Source organism: Dermacentor silvarum, chromosome 5 (assembly GCF_013339745.2).
Source record: "Dermacentor silvarum isolate Dsil-2018 chromosome 5, BIME_Dsil_1.4, whole genome shotgun sequence".
Lineage (NCBI taxonomy): Eukaryota > Metazoa > Arthropoda > Arachnida > Ixodida > Ixodidae > Dermacentor > Dermacentor silvarum.
The window spans coordinates 92,979,712-92,998,277 of NC_051158.1; the positions used below are offsets into that span (position 1 = coordinate 92,979,712).

The window sequence follows — 18,566 nt, forward strand, 5'->3', positions numbered from 1 at the left end:
TTTTAGGTTCACTTGCTCTCTGGACTGAAAAGAGCGTGCAGAGCTTGCGCCTTCGCCAAACGAACAACTATGAGAAAGTGCATGCGCGCCGGCTGCGCATTATCCGCATGTACAGCGGCAACAGCTGACCGAGCAAGTCGGTGCGCTGCTGCGGGCCATGTTAAACGTGCCAAATTGAGCAGGTTGTAAGATTTCGGCAATCCTGGCAAGGCCAGCGTGACGTATCCAACTTCGCCGGCCGCTGTCTCGCACGCTTGAAACGCCGGACTATCTATCCGCGCCTTCACAGTGAATCAAAGCAGCAGAAACGTGCTTGCACTTTTCCGACAGTGCACGAGTACTTCGGTTCCACGACCAATGGATTCAAGAATACATCGGTTATTTTCATCAGAATTTAGTGCGGGTCCGCTGTCACGCCAGATGTTTGCACACACCGTGCGCCCATTTCAGCCTCCTTACCCGCTGTGCCTCTCTCAGTTCGGCTAAAATGACTTGGTCGGCGTAAGCTACCCGCTTTCCTTCCACAAAACAGTGCAAACTGGCATCACACTGCACGAAAATCATCAAACTACAGTGTACTGTACATCCCACACATTGGTTTCGGCGACGGGAGACCTCCGTATAGCCGCCATGTTGCACAGTGTAGCCAGACGCGGTCAGTTTTCGCAGCGCCCCCTGCAGTTCATTTGAGTTGCGAATATCGCGACAGCAAAGCACGGGATGGACAGCTGGGCTTCGGTTTTGGCAATTCAGGTGACCAAAGGAAAATAACATACCTTTTGCATATTTGGCTCTATCTTTGGAACGTATACATTGAAGTAAAATGACGGAATTATGGGTAGAAGTAAAATTTGTTTCCCCATATTTTCCCTTTCTGGCGTTCGCTTTTTTTTTTTTTATTAGGTCGCTTCATTCGTTGTCCGAACGGGCGGCGCGCTTTCGCTGTTATCGCTTCGGCTGCCGTTCTGTTCGTCTGCTCTTGGTGCTCTCTGCACAGCTGCACGTCTTTGCCGTCTACTGTGCGCTGCCAGGTTTTGTTTCTATATCAGCCCGTGTTCCAGCAATGTAAGACAACTAGAAAAAAGTCCGTTATGTGTGGCTCCATGTTGTGCCAACACGGGGAGGGACAGCAGGTCCACTTTATCCTGCTTCATAGAGAATGAAAGCTAAGCACGCTTTCTATGTAGTCGTTACCCTATTGTAAAATACATATGCCACCATAACTCCCATGCATATCCACTAATCCGATATGAAACATGTAGGATATCCCAGAAAGAAAACACGAAAAAAAGTTTTTTTCCGGTGTGTCTTATAATGTTATTGGATATAGGAGTGCACAGCTGTCCCCGATTTGTCGTCGGCGCGAAGTCCATCGACGGGGTAGACAAGCCGGTTGGTCGTTCCGTACGCAAGCTAGCACAGTGAAAAGAGTCAGAGTCGGGAGTAAACAAAAAAACAAGATATTTATCGGCTGATAAATACACACAGATTAATAAAATACAATAATAAAAAACACAAGACAGACTAACACACTTGAACTTAATATAACACAATGATGGTGACAAATAAATACGAGCAATTAACAGTACATATACATATGAAACAGTGCGAGGATCAAATACACAAGAATAGACTAAACAGTATTTCACTAAAGCAAAGTTCAAAATAAGTCAAAGTTCAAAAGAAAACAAATGGTGTCATACGCATGGCCGGGCAGCAGCAGCAAGTCCATAAACCGTGAAGTCGGTGCACAAAGCTTTCCCGAAGAATGCTGGCGGTCCGATCTTGTCGAGGTGGATGCGAATTCCTGAGCTGGGTTTCCCGGGAGTCTAGATCTGACGACTTCCCTCAAGCAGTTTGAGCTAACTTGAGGTGAACTACCGTGAGTTTCGTTGCAGACGCTGGTTTGACGTCTCGTACGTCAACAAGTTCCTCGGAGTTCCGACGTGGCCAGGCGGCCCAGGCGATACTGGACGGCACTAGCCTCCCGACGGCTTCTCAGCAGCGCATGGGTTCAGCTTCTAGACTACTCAGCAGGGCCCAAAACCTGCGCTTAAATAGCCTCTCCTTTCCCTATATAGTTCCCTATGTAGGGAAACTGCCGGTATGTAGAGTTCTCCGAATTCACGGCTCCTAGCTCCCAACAGTCTTGGCCGCCCCTTTCACCATGGACGAAGAACTGCAGATTCTCTTCCCTCCCAATGTCAAGGGCCAAGGTCGATCCCGGCATACCGCGCGGACGTACATGCACACTTCTGGGTCCGTAATTGGCGTGTCGCGTCTCGAATCGAGATGTCCCCCGTGTGGCCACGACGCTGTTGACGCCCGTAATTCGGCGTGTCGATAATCGAAATTATACACCGCATAGTCAGTGAACCACGTTTTTGGCGGCCGTTAATTGGCGTCAAAAACCAATCCAACTCTCGAAAATATGCCGCTCCGTGACAAGGAGTTATCGGGAATACGGGGTTTTTCAGTATAGGTATATGCAGCGAATAGCCCCTAACCTTACTGAAATTCCTATATATGCAGTACGAGTCACCGTTAACAAGACGGAACGTACGACCCCGAGCCTTGCGCAATCTGGCAAGTAGCGTCATCTGGTTAAAACGCCTGCGAACGCACCCTCTCAAGCACGCCAAATTTTAAATAGCCATCGAACGTTTTTTTTTTTCTCAAAAATTTACAGAATTAACCTTACCTACAGGACACACGTACGCGCCACGTGCTGATGCTTATCCTTGCAATTTTATTTCGAGTATGCGTAGCGTAATGTAATGCTAACTTTAGCCATTCTGAAAATATAAACACTGGTCACCATGAGAATTACATCATGGCGGCGCCTTTTCGGTTGTTACTTTCTTGTCGAGCTTTTCGTCTCGACGGTCACGTGCGCGCTCATATGTGCAACCTGGAAGTACCGGGAGCGCAGCGGGATAGAAAGGAAATGCACATGACCATTATAATTGTTTGGGGGCAAGATAAGCCCCAAAGACTCCAAAGTGTTTTTAAACTGTAGATGGCAGAGTGGTCTACGTTATAGGGACTGTAGGCGTTTTTTAACTGCACACACACACACACACACACACACACACACAAAAACACCTGTGGCAGATAGCACAATTCTAACTGTTGATCTAAATTAGTCGATGAGGCGGCCATTACGTCTACGAAAAATCAAAATGATTAATTGAATAATGAACATACCTGCGTTAATTAACGTTTTAATTGATTATATTACGGTGCACATATTTCCACCTACGAAATGTAGTCGGTGAGTTCGCAGCGCGTCTCCACAACTGGAACGAATTCTCAGCCAGTGCAGAGATATTAATTCTCCAAGTGTCCGACTAAATGCATTGGTCGTTCCAGTTACTTTTGTGCTTCAATGCATAAAACAGCATTTTCTTTAAAAATAAACTAAGTGGAACAACAGTGCATTTTTACCGCAAGTTTGACCGCGCGTATCTCGGAAACCGCGCTGCCATCCTTAGAACTCGTTTCAAGTCTATATATGCCTTGCATACTCACTAGCTACAATTCACATGTTGAAATATGGGCCGTAAGATAATTAATTAGGACGGTAATTAACATAATCATGTTAATTATTCAATTAAGGATTTTGCTTTCTCGTAGAAGTAATGGCCGCTTCATTGAGTAATCTTGCTCAACGGTTTTAGAATTGTGCTATCTGTCACAGGCAATATTCTAAAAATGTGGTGCAGCTACGAAAAAAACAAACAAAAAAACACGAAAGAAACGCACCCTGTATAGAGAATGTCATGAGCGGATGCAAGCTTCACGGCCAAAGATCCACATCGCCTGCTGGCTTGTAGTCTGATTTAGGAAAACAGATATGTCCGATTCTTCGTTAGTTATACCGAGATGCCAGAGTTTTTGTTATTTAGGCAAAGCAAAGCGTAGGGTGAAATTAACTATTACTTTTTTTTTTAAATACAACTGCAGAAATAATAAGGAAAATGGAAAAGAGAGTGGATGAAAAGACACGTTCCCGTCGGTGGAAGCCGAACCCAAGTCTGAACTGGAACATCAACCTGCCACGTACTTCGTGGGTCGTCATATAGCACACACAAAACATGAACACTGTGACCGTCAATGTAAAACGGTGATGACCAACAGCCAAGAACGTCCAATATGTCACATTTGCCATGCTGTGGTGACAGCGGCTGCTATGGGGCATTCGCATTGTATAATTTTCGCGTCAAAAATCGAGAGCGCAAGGCGCGAGCACTACCTACTAAAATTGGCGTCACGAACCTGCCGTGGTTACTTAGTGGCTATGGTGTTGGGCTGCTAAGCACGAGGTCGCGGGACCGAATCCCGGCCACGGCGGCCTCATTTCGATGGAGGCGAAGTGCGAAAACAACCGTGTACTTATATTTAGGTGCACGTTAAAGAACCCCAGGTTGTCCAAATTATTGCGGAGTTCCCCCATTGTACGGCGTGCCTCATAATCAGATCGTTGTTCTGGTACGTAACAGCCCATAATTAAAATTTTTTTTTTTAATGGACATTACCAAAGACGAGAAGCGCAGCGATGTTTCGTATTCTGAAATCCTCGTTGAGACGGATAATGCAAGACGAAAAGAAAATTCACGCTGCCAGGAACGCCAGTCTTTCTTCAAGGACTAGATGCGAATGCGTACATCTCAACACGAACAAATAATAAGGTACTTTGTTGCGGTTGAAGCGTCTACGCAGCAACAGTTTTCCTGTCAGTTGTCTCCATTTGAAAGGGAAGGCAGCACAGGTTCCATCTTAAAGAGGTATTATCGATTTATGCGGGTACGATAATATCATAAGCAGAGCGTAATAGCGTCGTCTTGTTGACCGCAGTAAAATTAAAACACGCAAAGCTTTTCAAATAAAGCAATTGTTCTTGATTTTTTGTGTCGTTCGCTTAATTGAAACTTCGCAGTAAGCGGAACACTTTCTGTTTTTTTTTTTTCCTTTCGAGTTCTGTTTAAGCAGATTCTACTGTATATTCTCGTATTCGGGCCATTGTGTCACAGTAAAAGTTTTTTTAAATGTGCTAAATTCATTCTTTGGTCCCTCCTTCTTACAATGTAGCCTTATACTTACCGATAAAAAAAAATAAGAATACGCCTGGCAAACGCCGTAAAAATCCACGACGTCATGGTACCCGTCTTTCGATCTTGTGTGTTTTCTTGCTTATCAGGCTTCCTATTACCGTAAGAAATACACGTTCCTTTTTGTATTATGGAAGTGTAATTTCATATTACTGCCCAACCTATTTTGTAATTATAGTGTCCCTTTAAAACTCTCTTGCGCAGTGTTACGCTTGGCCTCTGAGACGCGACTGTGGCTGTTTTCGGAGCAATGCACGAACTTGATGTACAGGGTCGTACACTTTTATGGGAAACACCTCACTCGTATTCAAGCGCTCACACCAGCCTAAATTAGGCGTATCCGGCAGACTAGTCTTTTATTAATACATACCTACATTAGTCGTTGTATAATCGCCATTTACAGCATGAATTAAAAGAAACGCTGAAGTAATACTGCAGCTTAAGTACTAACAAGGCGTGTCTCTTAAAACGTGGACGACCTATTAGGTCTATTTATTTCGGTAACGTGGTCCTGCAGACCGAAACGACACTGGAATTCTGTGCCAGCGTCGTTAAGAAATGCGAGGAAATAGTGCGGAAGGCAACGTGGCCATACGAACTCTAGCGCAAACCCACGCACACAGTAGTCCCCACGATTATCTTGGCCTGACACAAGTATGTATGGGATGATCATTTTTAAGTTTTATGCGATTTAAAAAAATCGCCTGTTGAAGATACCATAACGATATAGTCCTTGAGCTGGATGGTTCTGAGAGGTTTACATTACTTGCACGAAAAATCGAAACACATATTGAACTAATTAACAAAAACTCAATAATTAACTTCCTAATTAATTACATTGCATATTGCAATTAATTACATATTGCAATTTACGTATTGTAGCGGGTGAGATTGTCAGGCTTATCCACTTAAAATGAATTTCCAGAATGACACCAGTTTGGACATGTGCGCCATCAAACTCGCCGTAAAAATGCACTGTTGTTCCACTTACTTTTCTACCAAAATGCTGTTTTATACATTGAAGCACAAAAGTAAGGGGAACGCCCATGTTTTCGTCCCACATTTTAGGAAATATTATCTCGAAACTGGTGTCATCCTGGAAATTAATTTCACGTGGATGTGTCTTGCAAACTCACCGGCTACAATTCGTAAAGTGCAATATGTGTCGTAAAGTAATTAACTAAGAAGTTAATTAGTCATTTTTTGTTAATTAGCTGAATATGTGTTTCGATTTCGCGTGCTAGTAATGTCCGCCTCTTCGAATAATCCATCTCAGCGAGAAGAATTGTCCTATTTGGCACAGGCGATTTAAAAAGAAATTGCGTAGTACTTAAAAATGATTACCCTGTGTACATCCAAAAGGTACTGCATTTCAGAAATGTGGATATCGTTGCTGCTGGATACACAAGCCCAACTCAACGTGCGTAACGTTGTGTTCAATCGGGCATGCCTCACAACGCAGACACCAGACGTGTCACTTTCCCACGGTAATGGAAACAATGGGTTTGCTCGTTCGGCGTGTATCACGTTGTAGCGACCCAGTAGTGGCTGCACAATGGCTCGCAGATTGGCTGTCAGCGGCGCTGTCGAGAGTGCAGCCAGAAACAAAGCCGGGAGCGCCTGAATCGTACTAACACGTCAGTGGGTGTCATGGTGGTGCTCCGTGAGCTCTTTCAATCAAGGCCGCTTGTGTTTCGGGTTTGTGTTGAAAGGTGGATTCAAGCTTGAGACAGGTGATGTGCAGCATGGTTTTCAATATGTCGTGTCGCGCGTCGAATAAAGTGGAATTGGCATAGAATAGACCGCTGCTTCACCTGTCAGAACTTGTTGTAATAGAACTGTTTTGATCGATAGGTATTACCGTCCCATAATGCACAGGGGCTACGAGGGACGGACAAGTATTGCGGACAATTCCTGTCCTAACGAAAAAAAAAAAAAAAAATCAAACAAAAAGTTTTTAGACAACGCTGGTGAGAAAGTGATGATTCATCTCTGCAGCGGTATTTTTTCAACATACCGAATCTTACCTTTTCGTGGGCTAACCCACAAAACGTCTACAGAGTCACTTTGTAAGAGTGGTTTAAAAGAAAGAGTTTGCGTGGCTCTTTGAGTTCAGTCGCCTACCTCGGTAGGTTGTCAAACCCCTATGAGCTCTTCCTGCAAACGCAATACATGCCAAATTACGAGGAGTGTACTGTGTATATCATACATATGGCCCGAGGTCTCGCATGGGACTGATTTATGAAAAACCATTCAAATAGGGCGCCAAATTGTCACGTGGTTTATGCCACAAAATGTGCGCGGAACGCCGAAAGATGGCGCGATCGCGCCTAGCGTGGCGTGGCGCGTCGTCTGCTAGCAGCGGCTTTTCTTATATGGTGTAAACAAACAACGTATTGTTTAGCAATAAATGAATTTATAAAAAGCTTCTAATCTCTGATCATGTGCTATATACTCGATATTTACGATAAATTTTAAACAGAAGCTGGTCACTTTGCGATTTGTGTGCTTTCGCGGAGCGCCTGAAAGCCGGAACGGCCGCGTTACGTCTACCGCTTCCGAGTGCGCGTGTTCCTGCGCGCTGTGTTGTTGCACTGGTTGCTAGGCGACCAAAAAGTTATCGCGGTGCGCCTCGCAAAATGGCGCCGGCGTGTTTCCGCGAGTCGGACGTGCCGCCGCCGCGCCGCCGATTCGCTCGGTTGTGTCTCGTTCGGTGACGACGGTTGACAGTCGGCTCCGGCGGCAGCGTCGATACTGTGTGTGTGCTCTGTGGGGGCCCCTCGGGCCTGTGATGTGTGTCGTGATGGCTGACGCGGACGAAGCGATCATCGGCCAGCTACGTCAGGTGTTTGATTTGTGCGACGAAGAGCGATGTGGATACATTACCTCGGACAAGCTGAGACAGCTCGGCCGCGAACACTTCGCCGGCAGCGAACAGGTGAGTTTGAGTCATTCGCGAGTGGCCGTCGTCGTCCGCAGTGGGTTTACTTTTCAAAACTTTTGTTTGTCTCGTTTCGTAGACAGATTTGTTTGCGTTGAGCGCGCTTTGCCGGGAAGACCGCGACCCGACTTCACAGCACGCTGCACCGCGCGTGTCGAAGTCGTCGCGATGCCGTTACGGCTTGTTTCGGAATGCGAGACGTCGGACGGTGTAGTTATGAGTTAAAAATGACCCGACTCGTCTGGTTCTCAGCGGCAATTTCGCCTCGCGTTTCCTGTCCGCTAATGTTTTACTGGCGTCGCGCCAGTGCAACTGCGGGCTCATTCTGGCACTCGCGGTTTGTTTCCGAAAGTTGGAAGACACGTGAGCTCCGCCAGTTCAGAAAATGCTCTGTCTGTCAGGCTGGCGTATGAAGTAACGAAAGCGAATTTGTACAAAACAAGCGTGACAAATCTGCATTACACACAACTTCTAAGTTGCGCTCCTTTCGGCTCGCTTGGGAAGCCGTTTGCCGAAATAAAACCTCGTCATTTTCGTTAGCAATTGCTCGTTCGCTGCATCGCCCGCTGAATTCGCGCGGATCTGCAAACATCTACCGATTTACTTGTTCGGCGTCGCTCGGCAACTTCGTTGGTCGATCGGACAGTGCGGCGGGAATCGTTCACGTTGTTTCGCTTGTCGCATCGAACCGGCTGGATAAGATTGATGCGCCTTTTCTCGCCGCGTTGTTTTAATGAAGCGCGACGGACAATGCGGCAAATCCACCCCCTTCGCATCGTTCGATGTGTCCAGCGGCGCGCCGTTCCTGCACAGCTGATAGAGGCGGCATCGACGAACGGTTTCTACCCTTCGGTGCGTAGACGGGTCGTCGCGAGCGATTGATTTTATTGACTTGGCCTACGCGTCGCGTCTTGCTCGTCCTGGTACTGACGTCACAAGTAGGTGCCGCCGGCATTCGCTGCGATCTGCTCGCTGTTTAGTAACCCTCTCTGGTCCGAATTTCGTTCCAGTGACAAATTTCTATTCTGTGCAACTTGACCAGGAAGGAATAAAAGAACAATAAAATTCCCCAACCAGATTTTCATAATATGCGCGAGAGTCGTTTGTCACAAATTCAGTGTGGGGGCAGCTTGTGGATCGAGTTTCGAACTTCTAAATTGCAGATACAATTCTACGAGGAATGAGTACGAATTATTCAAACGTTGTTATCATGCCGTGCCTAACTAACTTAACACGCTTAGGTGACAGGCTCCGAATTTACAGCTCAGACATGTAATCTTGGCATATGCGGCATTATTTTGACTTTTTTCGAAATTTCGGAGAGAACTGATAATCTGCGGCACAAAGTCAGCATAATTAAGTAATTACCATTGGTGGCACTCTGGTTTGGTAATCGCTGGACCAGAAAGGTTAGTGAAGCGAAGATATTTTGGTATCCCTCCTTCTTAGGAATCGAACGCTCATTCTGTATCACAGCGGATTGCCATCGGCGTGTCGTGCTAACCTGATTAGCATATTTGTACGGAATAATTCTTGTTTTACGTGTTTTGGCGTATTATCAGGAATCCTCCCTGCTGTTTCGTTTTGGCTGGTCTTTTGATTTTCCGCATACGAGGGGGGACTTTTGCGTGAATGGCTCGCGCGACGCGACATTTCCGCTTTGGGTGGCAATATTGAAGTACGCGAAGGCTAACTTATGCGGTCTATGATAAACCGGTTCATCGATTTTCCTTGCGTAGTGAAGTGCGCTGTGGTTTCCTTATTTTATTGGCTGTACCTAGCCTACCCGCTGACCGCCAGCCCCCTATTGGTAATCGATTCTGGGCCTTTGTGGTCGTAGATGTTCGTTCGATATTCACGACGTAATGGAAAGTCCCCCCTATTCTCGGCAAGTGGTGTTCTGGTTATGTTTTCTTTTTATTTAGGCGGTCGTTGGTCAGGCTAAAAGAAGAACCGGGCTTTAGCGGTCGGTTAAAGCGAACTCTTTAGTAACAGTGAAATAAAATAACCGCCGCGGGGGTCGTTGAACGACTGCGTACGTTTATGTAAATCGGTACGCATAACTTGTATTTGCCAGCGCGCAGGACGTCGTATAGACGATTTCAAACAAGTAGTCAATATTACATCATCTGAAGACATCATCCGTCACACAGTCTTGTAATCAAAAGGAACTGGAAACCTCGGGTATCAAAATGAAATTGGTAGTTATCACGGAAACGATATGATGAAAACGAAGGACAATCGGGGAATACAGTGCAGAATATTTTTGAGTTATCTGAGCCGTGCAGTAATTTCGGCACTTTATAAGCTGGAATCTTTAGGGCGGAGTTTGTCGAACCAAGGTAATCGTATCTTTATTGCAAATATTTTTTACCTTTATCGTTTATTTTTTAGTGTAAATTAACTAGCCGCAAAGCAGAGAGAAATGGAGTGACCGAGTCACTTTATTCATGAATTTCGGCACAGCAACTGGTTTATAACGGCACATAGCTTCTGATTTAAATGTTGCACAGTTTGCGGTAAAACAGCCAGGAAAAAGAAAAAGAAAGGTGTCGGGCAAACGTAGTCTTGAGCAGAAGATGCACGAGGCGCATCTGCAGTACGTGCATGTAAATTACGTTTGTAAACAATTTTGGAGGACTTGACTAATATCCCTGCCACGCTGACATTGGTCGATCCCTCTGCAAAAATTATGAGTAATATTCAATTGCATCTCAACAGAAAGTTCATTAGAAGCAGAGCAACATAATTTCTGTACAGACATTTAGGATGGGAAGCATGAAACGCGAGCTACTTAAACACGATCGAAGTCGAAGGTGCTCGAGAAACACGTCTTCCAGGGCTCGATGCATGCATTGACTCAAGCTCAGGCTTAAAAAAAGCCTGCGTGATTGACTTATAAGGGGGTTCCAAGGGTCTTCTATAGCTAAATTAGCCAGCGCTGCGTTTAGTTGAAATTTGATATGTCGGCAATGTCGGTTTGGTTATCGGTTCAGGCAATAAATCACTTTCTCAAGCGTGCGTAAACAGCAATCTAGAAAAAAAAAAAAAAAAGATCAGTAACAAAACGGCACATTGGGCAGTCGGTGCGGACAGACACTAGTCAACCAATCAAGGCAATCCAATACGCAAAATGACAAGAAACACAGAAGGACACGCAAAGTGGTAATACACATCTAGAATATCGATTTCATTGAAGGTTTAAGGTGTTTAGGGCAGATCCCTTTACTGACTACTTCCACCATGGCCCACGAAACAGCTTTTCTACGCTGAAAGGATGATTATCCAAACTGTAATCGGTGCTGGTTGGTTCGTTGCTCTAATGGATACGTAAACGCCGCGTAACCAAGTCGAGCACCAAAGCATTGCAAGGGCACCTATATCTCTTGGCGCTCACGTGTTTCTAATTTGTCTTTACTATACTGCCCTCGTTTTTTGTTTTTTTTTTTCTTTTGCGCGCCGTTTACGTATCCACTATAGGACGATTATCAAGGCCGTTCGCCGTTGAAGCCTTATGCGCTCAATCATGTCCTGCATTGCCGATGACGTGGTTTCATTCTCGTATACACACGCTCGTATTTTTACGTTGCCTCGACATTTTCTTTTTCTCTCTCTCTAAAGGAAGTATGCGAGCAACCTAGTATATACTAGGAACGTGCATGTCTTAATCTCGCGAAACGGGGCAGCAGCAGCAGAAGGACAACGTGGAAGGCGGAAGGCACGAAACGCACGACACGAACTGTTCCACCTGGCGGCGCGATCGGTCGTGAGAAAAGGTTCGTTTCACTTCGACCGGTCGTCTGGCGTTTTTGCAGCGTTGCGACGAGCGGAAGGACTTCTTTTTCGAACGAAGTCGAGGACACTCTGCACGTTCCTTTTTCTGCAACATCGTAACCATTAGCACAGCGGGCGCAGAAGCAAAGCGGGCCACAACCAGAGCCACGAAGGCCCTGCGGTTATACCTGTATGTGAATCAGGTGTATGCCATGTGTAACTTGCGCCAAAATGTAAAAATGTGCGACTGCCACGTAGCTGGACAGGACCAGGGTAATGCTTCGGTGGCGGTCAACGAGAGGTTATCTGTGTGGTATAGTTTTCGATTACATTTTGTTATATATTTTTTCCCATATTGAACTATACACAGTACGAAACGAAACAAAGATGCATAGGCAGGTCGGGACGTTAACCAGAGGTAGTTCTCACTGGCTACCCTACAAGCGGGGAAGGCGCGGTACTGCGACAACGTGGGGAAGAGAGTCTAAGGGCAGAGAAAAAGTGACGAGCGCACGCAAGCACGCACGCACACACGCACACACGCACACACGCACGCACGCACGCACGCACGCACGCACGCACACACACACACACACACACGCACGCACGCACGCACGCACGCACGCACGCACGCACACACACACACACACACACACACACACACACACACACACACACACACACACACACACACACACACACACACACACACACACACGTAAACTGCGTACACACTAACGTTAGATGTACCGACTAATCCACGTATAGTGACATACACAAGAAAGAAACAGCTGATGGACGCGAGGGAGCAGACGACCTTCCAAAAGTTCCCTTGTCGTCTGCTGTGACTTCCCGTCGCTCGGGTCATGTTTCGCTTACTATATTACGACTGCCATTCATAGATGTTGGCGGGCACTTCGCTGTGTGGCCTTGCCCTACAGCGGATTACGCAGCCTTTCATCCTCCTACGACGACGACGAAAGAACGCGTCCTGCCCTGATTGATCTCTATCGCTAATCCCCGACCTTGCGACGCTGGTGGAATTGCGAGAAAATCGGTACCGTGGGCTTCGCGCCATTGAGTCATCCGGTGGCGTTCAGTGGAGGAAATGGGGCCTTGGCGTATAGTGTTTATAGTCTGTACGACTCGTATTAAAAGATGGAAGCGTTTAAGCAGAATAATCGCGTGCTGGAACTTGCATGCGTTCCTTAGTAATGAAATGTATGCAAAAGATGGTATGCTAAATAGAACTGTATATTAATTAGTTTTGCCTTTTACGTAATAGCTAAAAAGCCATCCTTACCGTGAGAGGACGCTTGGTAAGCTACAAAGCATGCAGGCAAGAACGAAAGGCGGGCCGCACCGCCATCTGAAGCAGCAGCTTACTTCCACGTCGTGGATTTTTTACACTGTTCACTCAGGTATGTATAGTTAATTGTTTATTAGTAAGGATTGGTAAGGTGGAACCGCATTGCCACATTAAACAGAAGCCAAGGCACGAAGAGAACCAGAGACTCAACCCAACAAGTTGCGAGAGCTTTTCCAGTGCCAAGACGGCTAATATGCCAGTATGCGAGAAAATATATTCTTTGAAATCTGCGACATCACGCTGACCTATACTGGCCCCGATGATTCGGTGTGGGATCGAAGAAAGGAAAGTTTAACAAGAATATACATTCCACTCGTATAAACAGTATTTACACGCCAAATCAATTATAAAAAGGCCGCCTTTCAAGGATGTTTTACCAATCGAAACATCTTTAGCGTTTGGCTTTAGCGCTTCCTTAACTCGCGATTTTAGCGAACGACGCGCGTCATTGGGGTCACCGAAAAACAAAGTAGTGCGCACCCAGGCTCGCGCGTCTATACCTTTAGAAGAGGAATGTTTAGGATGCGTTGGTGCCCTTTTCGATCAAAGAGTGCGACCTTTAATGCGACTGCATGGAATGAATACAGCGATATTTTGTGCATCGCGCGCGCGAGCCGTTAATGTGCGCGGGTTAGATAGATAGATGGTACGATTATTCTTGTCACTTTGAATACAATAATAATCAGGCATACCAAAGCCTCAAAGGGCTCTTGCGCGCAAGAACGGACCGGGTTTGCCTATATAGTGTCGATTCGCGCAATTACGGCGCTGGCATTCTCGCGCCTGGAGAGCGACGTTCGCGCGTTTGTCCTGCGCGCAGTATTATGATATGCTCGATTGGACACCGTATATACGGCGACCGTTAGGACAGGAGTCCATGTGGGTTCCCACGCTGAAGACGGAGGAGAGCGAAGCGATTCTGCGTGCGAAGCCTTGGCGGCCGATGCGGGTCCGCAAGGTCGCCTGTCTGCACACTGCAGCCATTGATGAAGTAGAAAAAAAAAAAAAAAACAAAGGTAGCGTGAGTAGACAGAAACGGCGACGGTTTGACGCGCGATTTGTTTTCTAGAAGTATACGTAATTGCGTTAAAGAAGACACACAGTATAGAAAGATGATGTAGACAGGTCGTGCTCTGATAAATAATTCATTCTGAGCGGGAAGAAAACGTGCGTATCGTGACCGCTTATACGTCGTTTGAAAACGGATGATGTTCACAGATTCCGCGAGAGAAGAGAACGAAGGGAAGCCAGCTTACGAGGCCATCACCATCTTCTGTTGCTCTGACGCGAAGCCTGAATGAAGAGTGGAGTGTTGTGGTGCTCTCGCTGCATTAAAGAATTGAATTACGGGGTTCTGCGTGACAAACCCACGATTAGATCACGAGGCACGCAGTAGTAGGCGAATTCGGATGCGTTTTGCTGGGGTTCTTTAACGGGGACCCGTTAGCTCAGTATACACGGTCGTTCTTCCATTTCGCCCCCCGTCGAAATGCGGCCGCCGCTGCCGGAATTCGATCCCGCGACCTTGGGCATGATGTAGCATTTTCTGAGGCTTGAGTGTCCCCGAACAGCGCATCTGTTGCGCTGTTTAGTTTGGCATGTCGTATCGCTAGTTCCGTTTTAAATATAGGCGTGGGAATATTGGAAGTGTAAAATGCCAATCGAATATTTTTTTTTGCTGATTTCGTTTGTCTTTGATATGAGAATTTGCTTTTCGGCATTTTCGAATATTCGCTTGTGTTCAGATGTGCATATTAACGGCGCTAATTGGAGTCTACAGGGAGACAGAACGTCGCAAGTCGTCGCTACTGCGACCGACTCTCCTGCAGGATATATTCGGGAGCAGCTGACTTTCCTACGCTGTCGTTTCATGCTATTCAGTAACAATGACCGGTATAACGTAAAACTATCGCCTCCCTCCAAAAATGCAAACGAAGTTTTTTACTCGGCGAAGCCCCCTTCATGTGCGTCCCTTGAAAGTGACGCGCGGTGCTTTAGCATTACACGTATACAGTTTTACATTAACGAACAAAACGCTCTGCGTACACCCATTAGAGCCGCATTGTTCTTTCCGTTGGCTACTGTAATCGTTCATGAGGCTACAACGTAAGGTCGACTTAATTGTTTCTCATCACCTGCGTACGAGTATAGTCAACCACTTGCTCGATAAAGTGTCTCGAATAATGAAAATAAGCGTGATTTCTAGTTTTACCAAACTGAACGGCACGCTGCCTTTCCAAGTATGCTCCAGGTCGTTCAGGAATGAGAAATTACGCGGTGCTGGATTCGATATATTCGAACGTTGTCTCTTGCGAATGTTCGTATTCGAAAATTTCGCTGTTAGGCGGCTCCTATATAGTTATCCTCCTGAGACCCGAATACAACGACGGGACACAATCGCTCTTCAAGGTGGTTTTTGTTGTCTACTGTTACGTTACGAACGTGAAGGACAATTCTTAAAATTTAAATCTCTGGGTTAGATGCCAAAAGCTGCGTCTCCATGTACGGGAACAAAAATATAACTATCTCATCATGGTTTGCTACGGTAAAAACTGCTTTTCATTGCCTAAACGCAAAGGTGAAGATGAAACTACTTTGAGCACATTGCCGAGTTGCTGCCGCGTCCGGTATTTTCGCGCAAACTCGGCGATATTTAAACGCACATCAATGGTGCTTTCCGCCGTCTGGGACGACACAGTGGTCTAAATCAATTATGTCAAATTCCTCGAAAGCGGATGACAATATGAGTAAACTATTTCTTTACAGTTAACACATGCACTCTACACTTCATACCCAGAATGAATACGTTGCGTAATCACGTCCGAGGGAGTTACGGAAAAGAAAAAAAAAAAAAGAAAAAAGTCGCAGGGCAATGTGAAATGTGTACAAGGGAAGGGGGTCTTATAGGAGGTTATAGCCTGTTGTGGGCCGTGGTCTTTTCGTTTTGGCTGCGGCCTTCATTCGCGCCCTTCACTGCACGCAGGCAAGACGCTCCGCAAAATAAAGAAGGTGGCCCGCTGACTCAACGCACGCTGACAGGATGTCGGTTTCGGGAAGCCTGCCAACACAGACACGCACTGTGCGTGGCACGCGCTCTCCGCCGAGACAACGGAGCAAAAGCCTTGAAGCCTGCGGTCGTTCCTTTGTGGTTTGGCACGAAAGGAGGGGAGAAAAAAAAATTCAAAGCGGGCCTCGGAGGGGGGGGGGGGGGGGGGTTGTTTTCCGAAACAGGTTCAAGGCCCCGCCGGCTCTTGCCTATAGGGAAAGACACTGCGAGTATAGTGTCAACAGTGGTTATACAGAAGAGGGACGAATAATGGCAACCGAGGGCCCGAGAGAGAGAGAGAGAGAGAGAGAAAATGACTTTATTGACATTAATCCGGCATGTAGGGGTGGATCAGGCCACGTAGAGCTCCATCAACCCCCTATCTCACTAGACCTCAGCGTGGACCGGTCCGGTCGCTACGCAGCGAATGTATGTATACAATGTATACATACAATTATAATAACTAATTGAATTAATTATTAAGCCCCGTAATGCAATTACAGTTTAACACTTCCGGCACGGTGCGACGCGCCATGTGAGGCAATGATGATGCTCTATACCATCTCGGAGATTACGAACAATGACGCACAACAACGCCTCAAGCAAACACGTCTCCCTGTGATTGTGTTCTGTGGACTACGCAGGCCAAGAAGCAGTGGTGCTAGCAAGGTAACGTTTAACCTCAACTCATCATCATCATCATCATCATCATCATCATCATCATCATCATCATCACCATAATCATCATCATCATCATCGGCCTATATTTATGTCCACTGCAGGACGAAGGCCTCTCCTAGCTGCGATCTCCAATTAACCCAGTTAAGTTGGCTGATCCAATCAGCCTTGCATGCATTGAACGCCACCCGGGGGCCACAAGCATGACACTCGCGCGGTTGTTTATTCTTTCACAGCCGACGTCGTTTGGGTTCTTAGAACAGCGCTGCTTTTCGAGACGGGGACCGCTGAGGATAGCGCACTTCCACTGCGGTGCCTAGGATATACGGACATTTAACGGAGAAGCGTACGTATACCGAGAGGCCAAGCAGCCGCCTCACAGCGCGCATGTCACTCAGCGGCATATAGGCGCGCTCTTGGGGGCTAACACAAACACAGGCAGTGCCGGTGGTGGCGGCATTCCCGTTGCGGTGTGGGAGACACACAGTTTACGCCGCCGAGCATGTAACGGGAGACCTCGCGGCAACGCCGCGCTCGAGTACGATTCTGCGGCATGTCCGGGGTTAGTGGCTCGCGGGGCGATTTATGTGTTCGCGGAGCATGCCATTGCATCTGAGCCTCGAGCAAGAGGGCCATGTGGCGTTCGTTTAAGTGGTATTGGTCGGTGTGTTCCAAAAACCGGACTGGAAATTGGGGGCGGGTACAGTGTGTATTGTTGGTGATCACGCCTACTTGGAAAAGAACTGATTGGTAGAATGTGAGCGAGGGGACCTAAAACAAGAGTCCCGCCCCAATTCGCAAGGGATTTAAACGGGGGTGTAGAGATGAAACGGGGGGGGGGGGGGGGGGGGGGGGGGGGGAGCGAGCGAGCCGAGAATCGGCCGCCGCTAGTCGATGTATGCTACTTTGTCCTGCAATAAACTGATGTATTTCTAAGTTGGCCTCACTGAGTGCAAAGTGTCTCCGGACGGCTACGAGGACTCGTGGAAGAATCGTCTGCCTGGAAGACCTGGAGGAGGAGAAGAAACTTAACTACCCCTGTCTTGCGCTAGCGTATTCCAACTTGCGCCTGCGAATTTCCTAACTTCATCTCCACTCTCATATTGGACTATAAACGCTGAAGAAATTACGCGTTCGTCGCCAACATCACCGCTAATTATCGTCGATCAAAGCAAGCAGCACACAAAGATTCGCTTAGATCGATTCCCACAGTGTGCGCGGGATTCGCATATCTTTTTTTTTTTTTTTTTGCTGGTTACCGTATGAAGCAAACAGGCAATGAAGTTAGAGAGAGAACATAGGGGAAATTAAGTATTGTGTTTAATTGAAATGTAGAAATAACGAGAAAAACGGGAATTAAAGTGATTGAAAAAAAAAGAAAAACAATAACAAACAAGTTACCTCAAACGGGAGCCGAATCCACACCTTCCGCATTACGTGTGCAATGCTTTATCAATTAAGATACCGCAGCGTCCACCTTCTCATTATCCAATTCCTTGAGCGTTTATGCATGTGCACAAGATTAGCTACGGGAGTGTTAGCCAGCGCCGCTCGCGGCCATAGTGGCGAATCTGGAAAAGTATTTCTATACCGCAGGCATAACGTAGTATACGTGGACTTTCAGAGCAGGCAACTGGCCAATAAACC

General features: G+C 46.7%; 1 protein-coding gene across 3 annotated transcripts in view; it reads left to right on the plus strand.

Moving 5' to 3' along the window:
- The window catches only part of LOC119453610 (rab11 family-interacting protein 4A), a 256,371-nt gene that overhangs the window by 38,100 nt on the left and 199,705 nt on the right, over window positions 1–18,566 (plus strand). Inside the window, exon 1 of one of the 3 annotated variants that reach the window (XM_037715668.2) lies at window positions 7,753–8,049. The exons of 1 other annotated variant lie outside the window; for it this stretch is intronic. In XM_037715668.2, coding sequence (XP_037571596.1) covers window positions 7,903–8,049 — 147 coding nt within the window. In that variant the 5' untranslated portion in view covers window positions 7,753–7,902. Of the gene's footprint in view, window positions 1–7,752; window positions 8,050–18,566 lie in introns of those variants that run through there. One more of the 3 variants, XM_037715666.2, reaches the window with a different exon arrangement.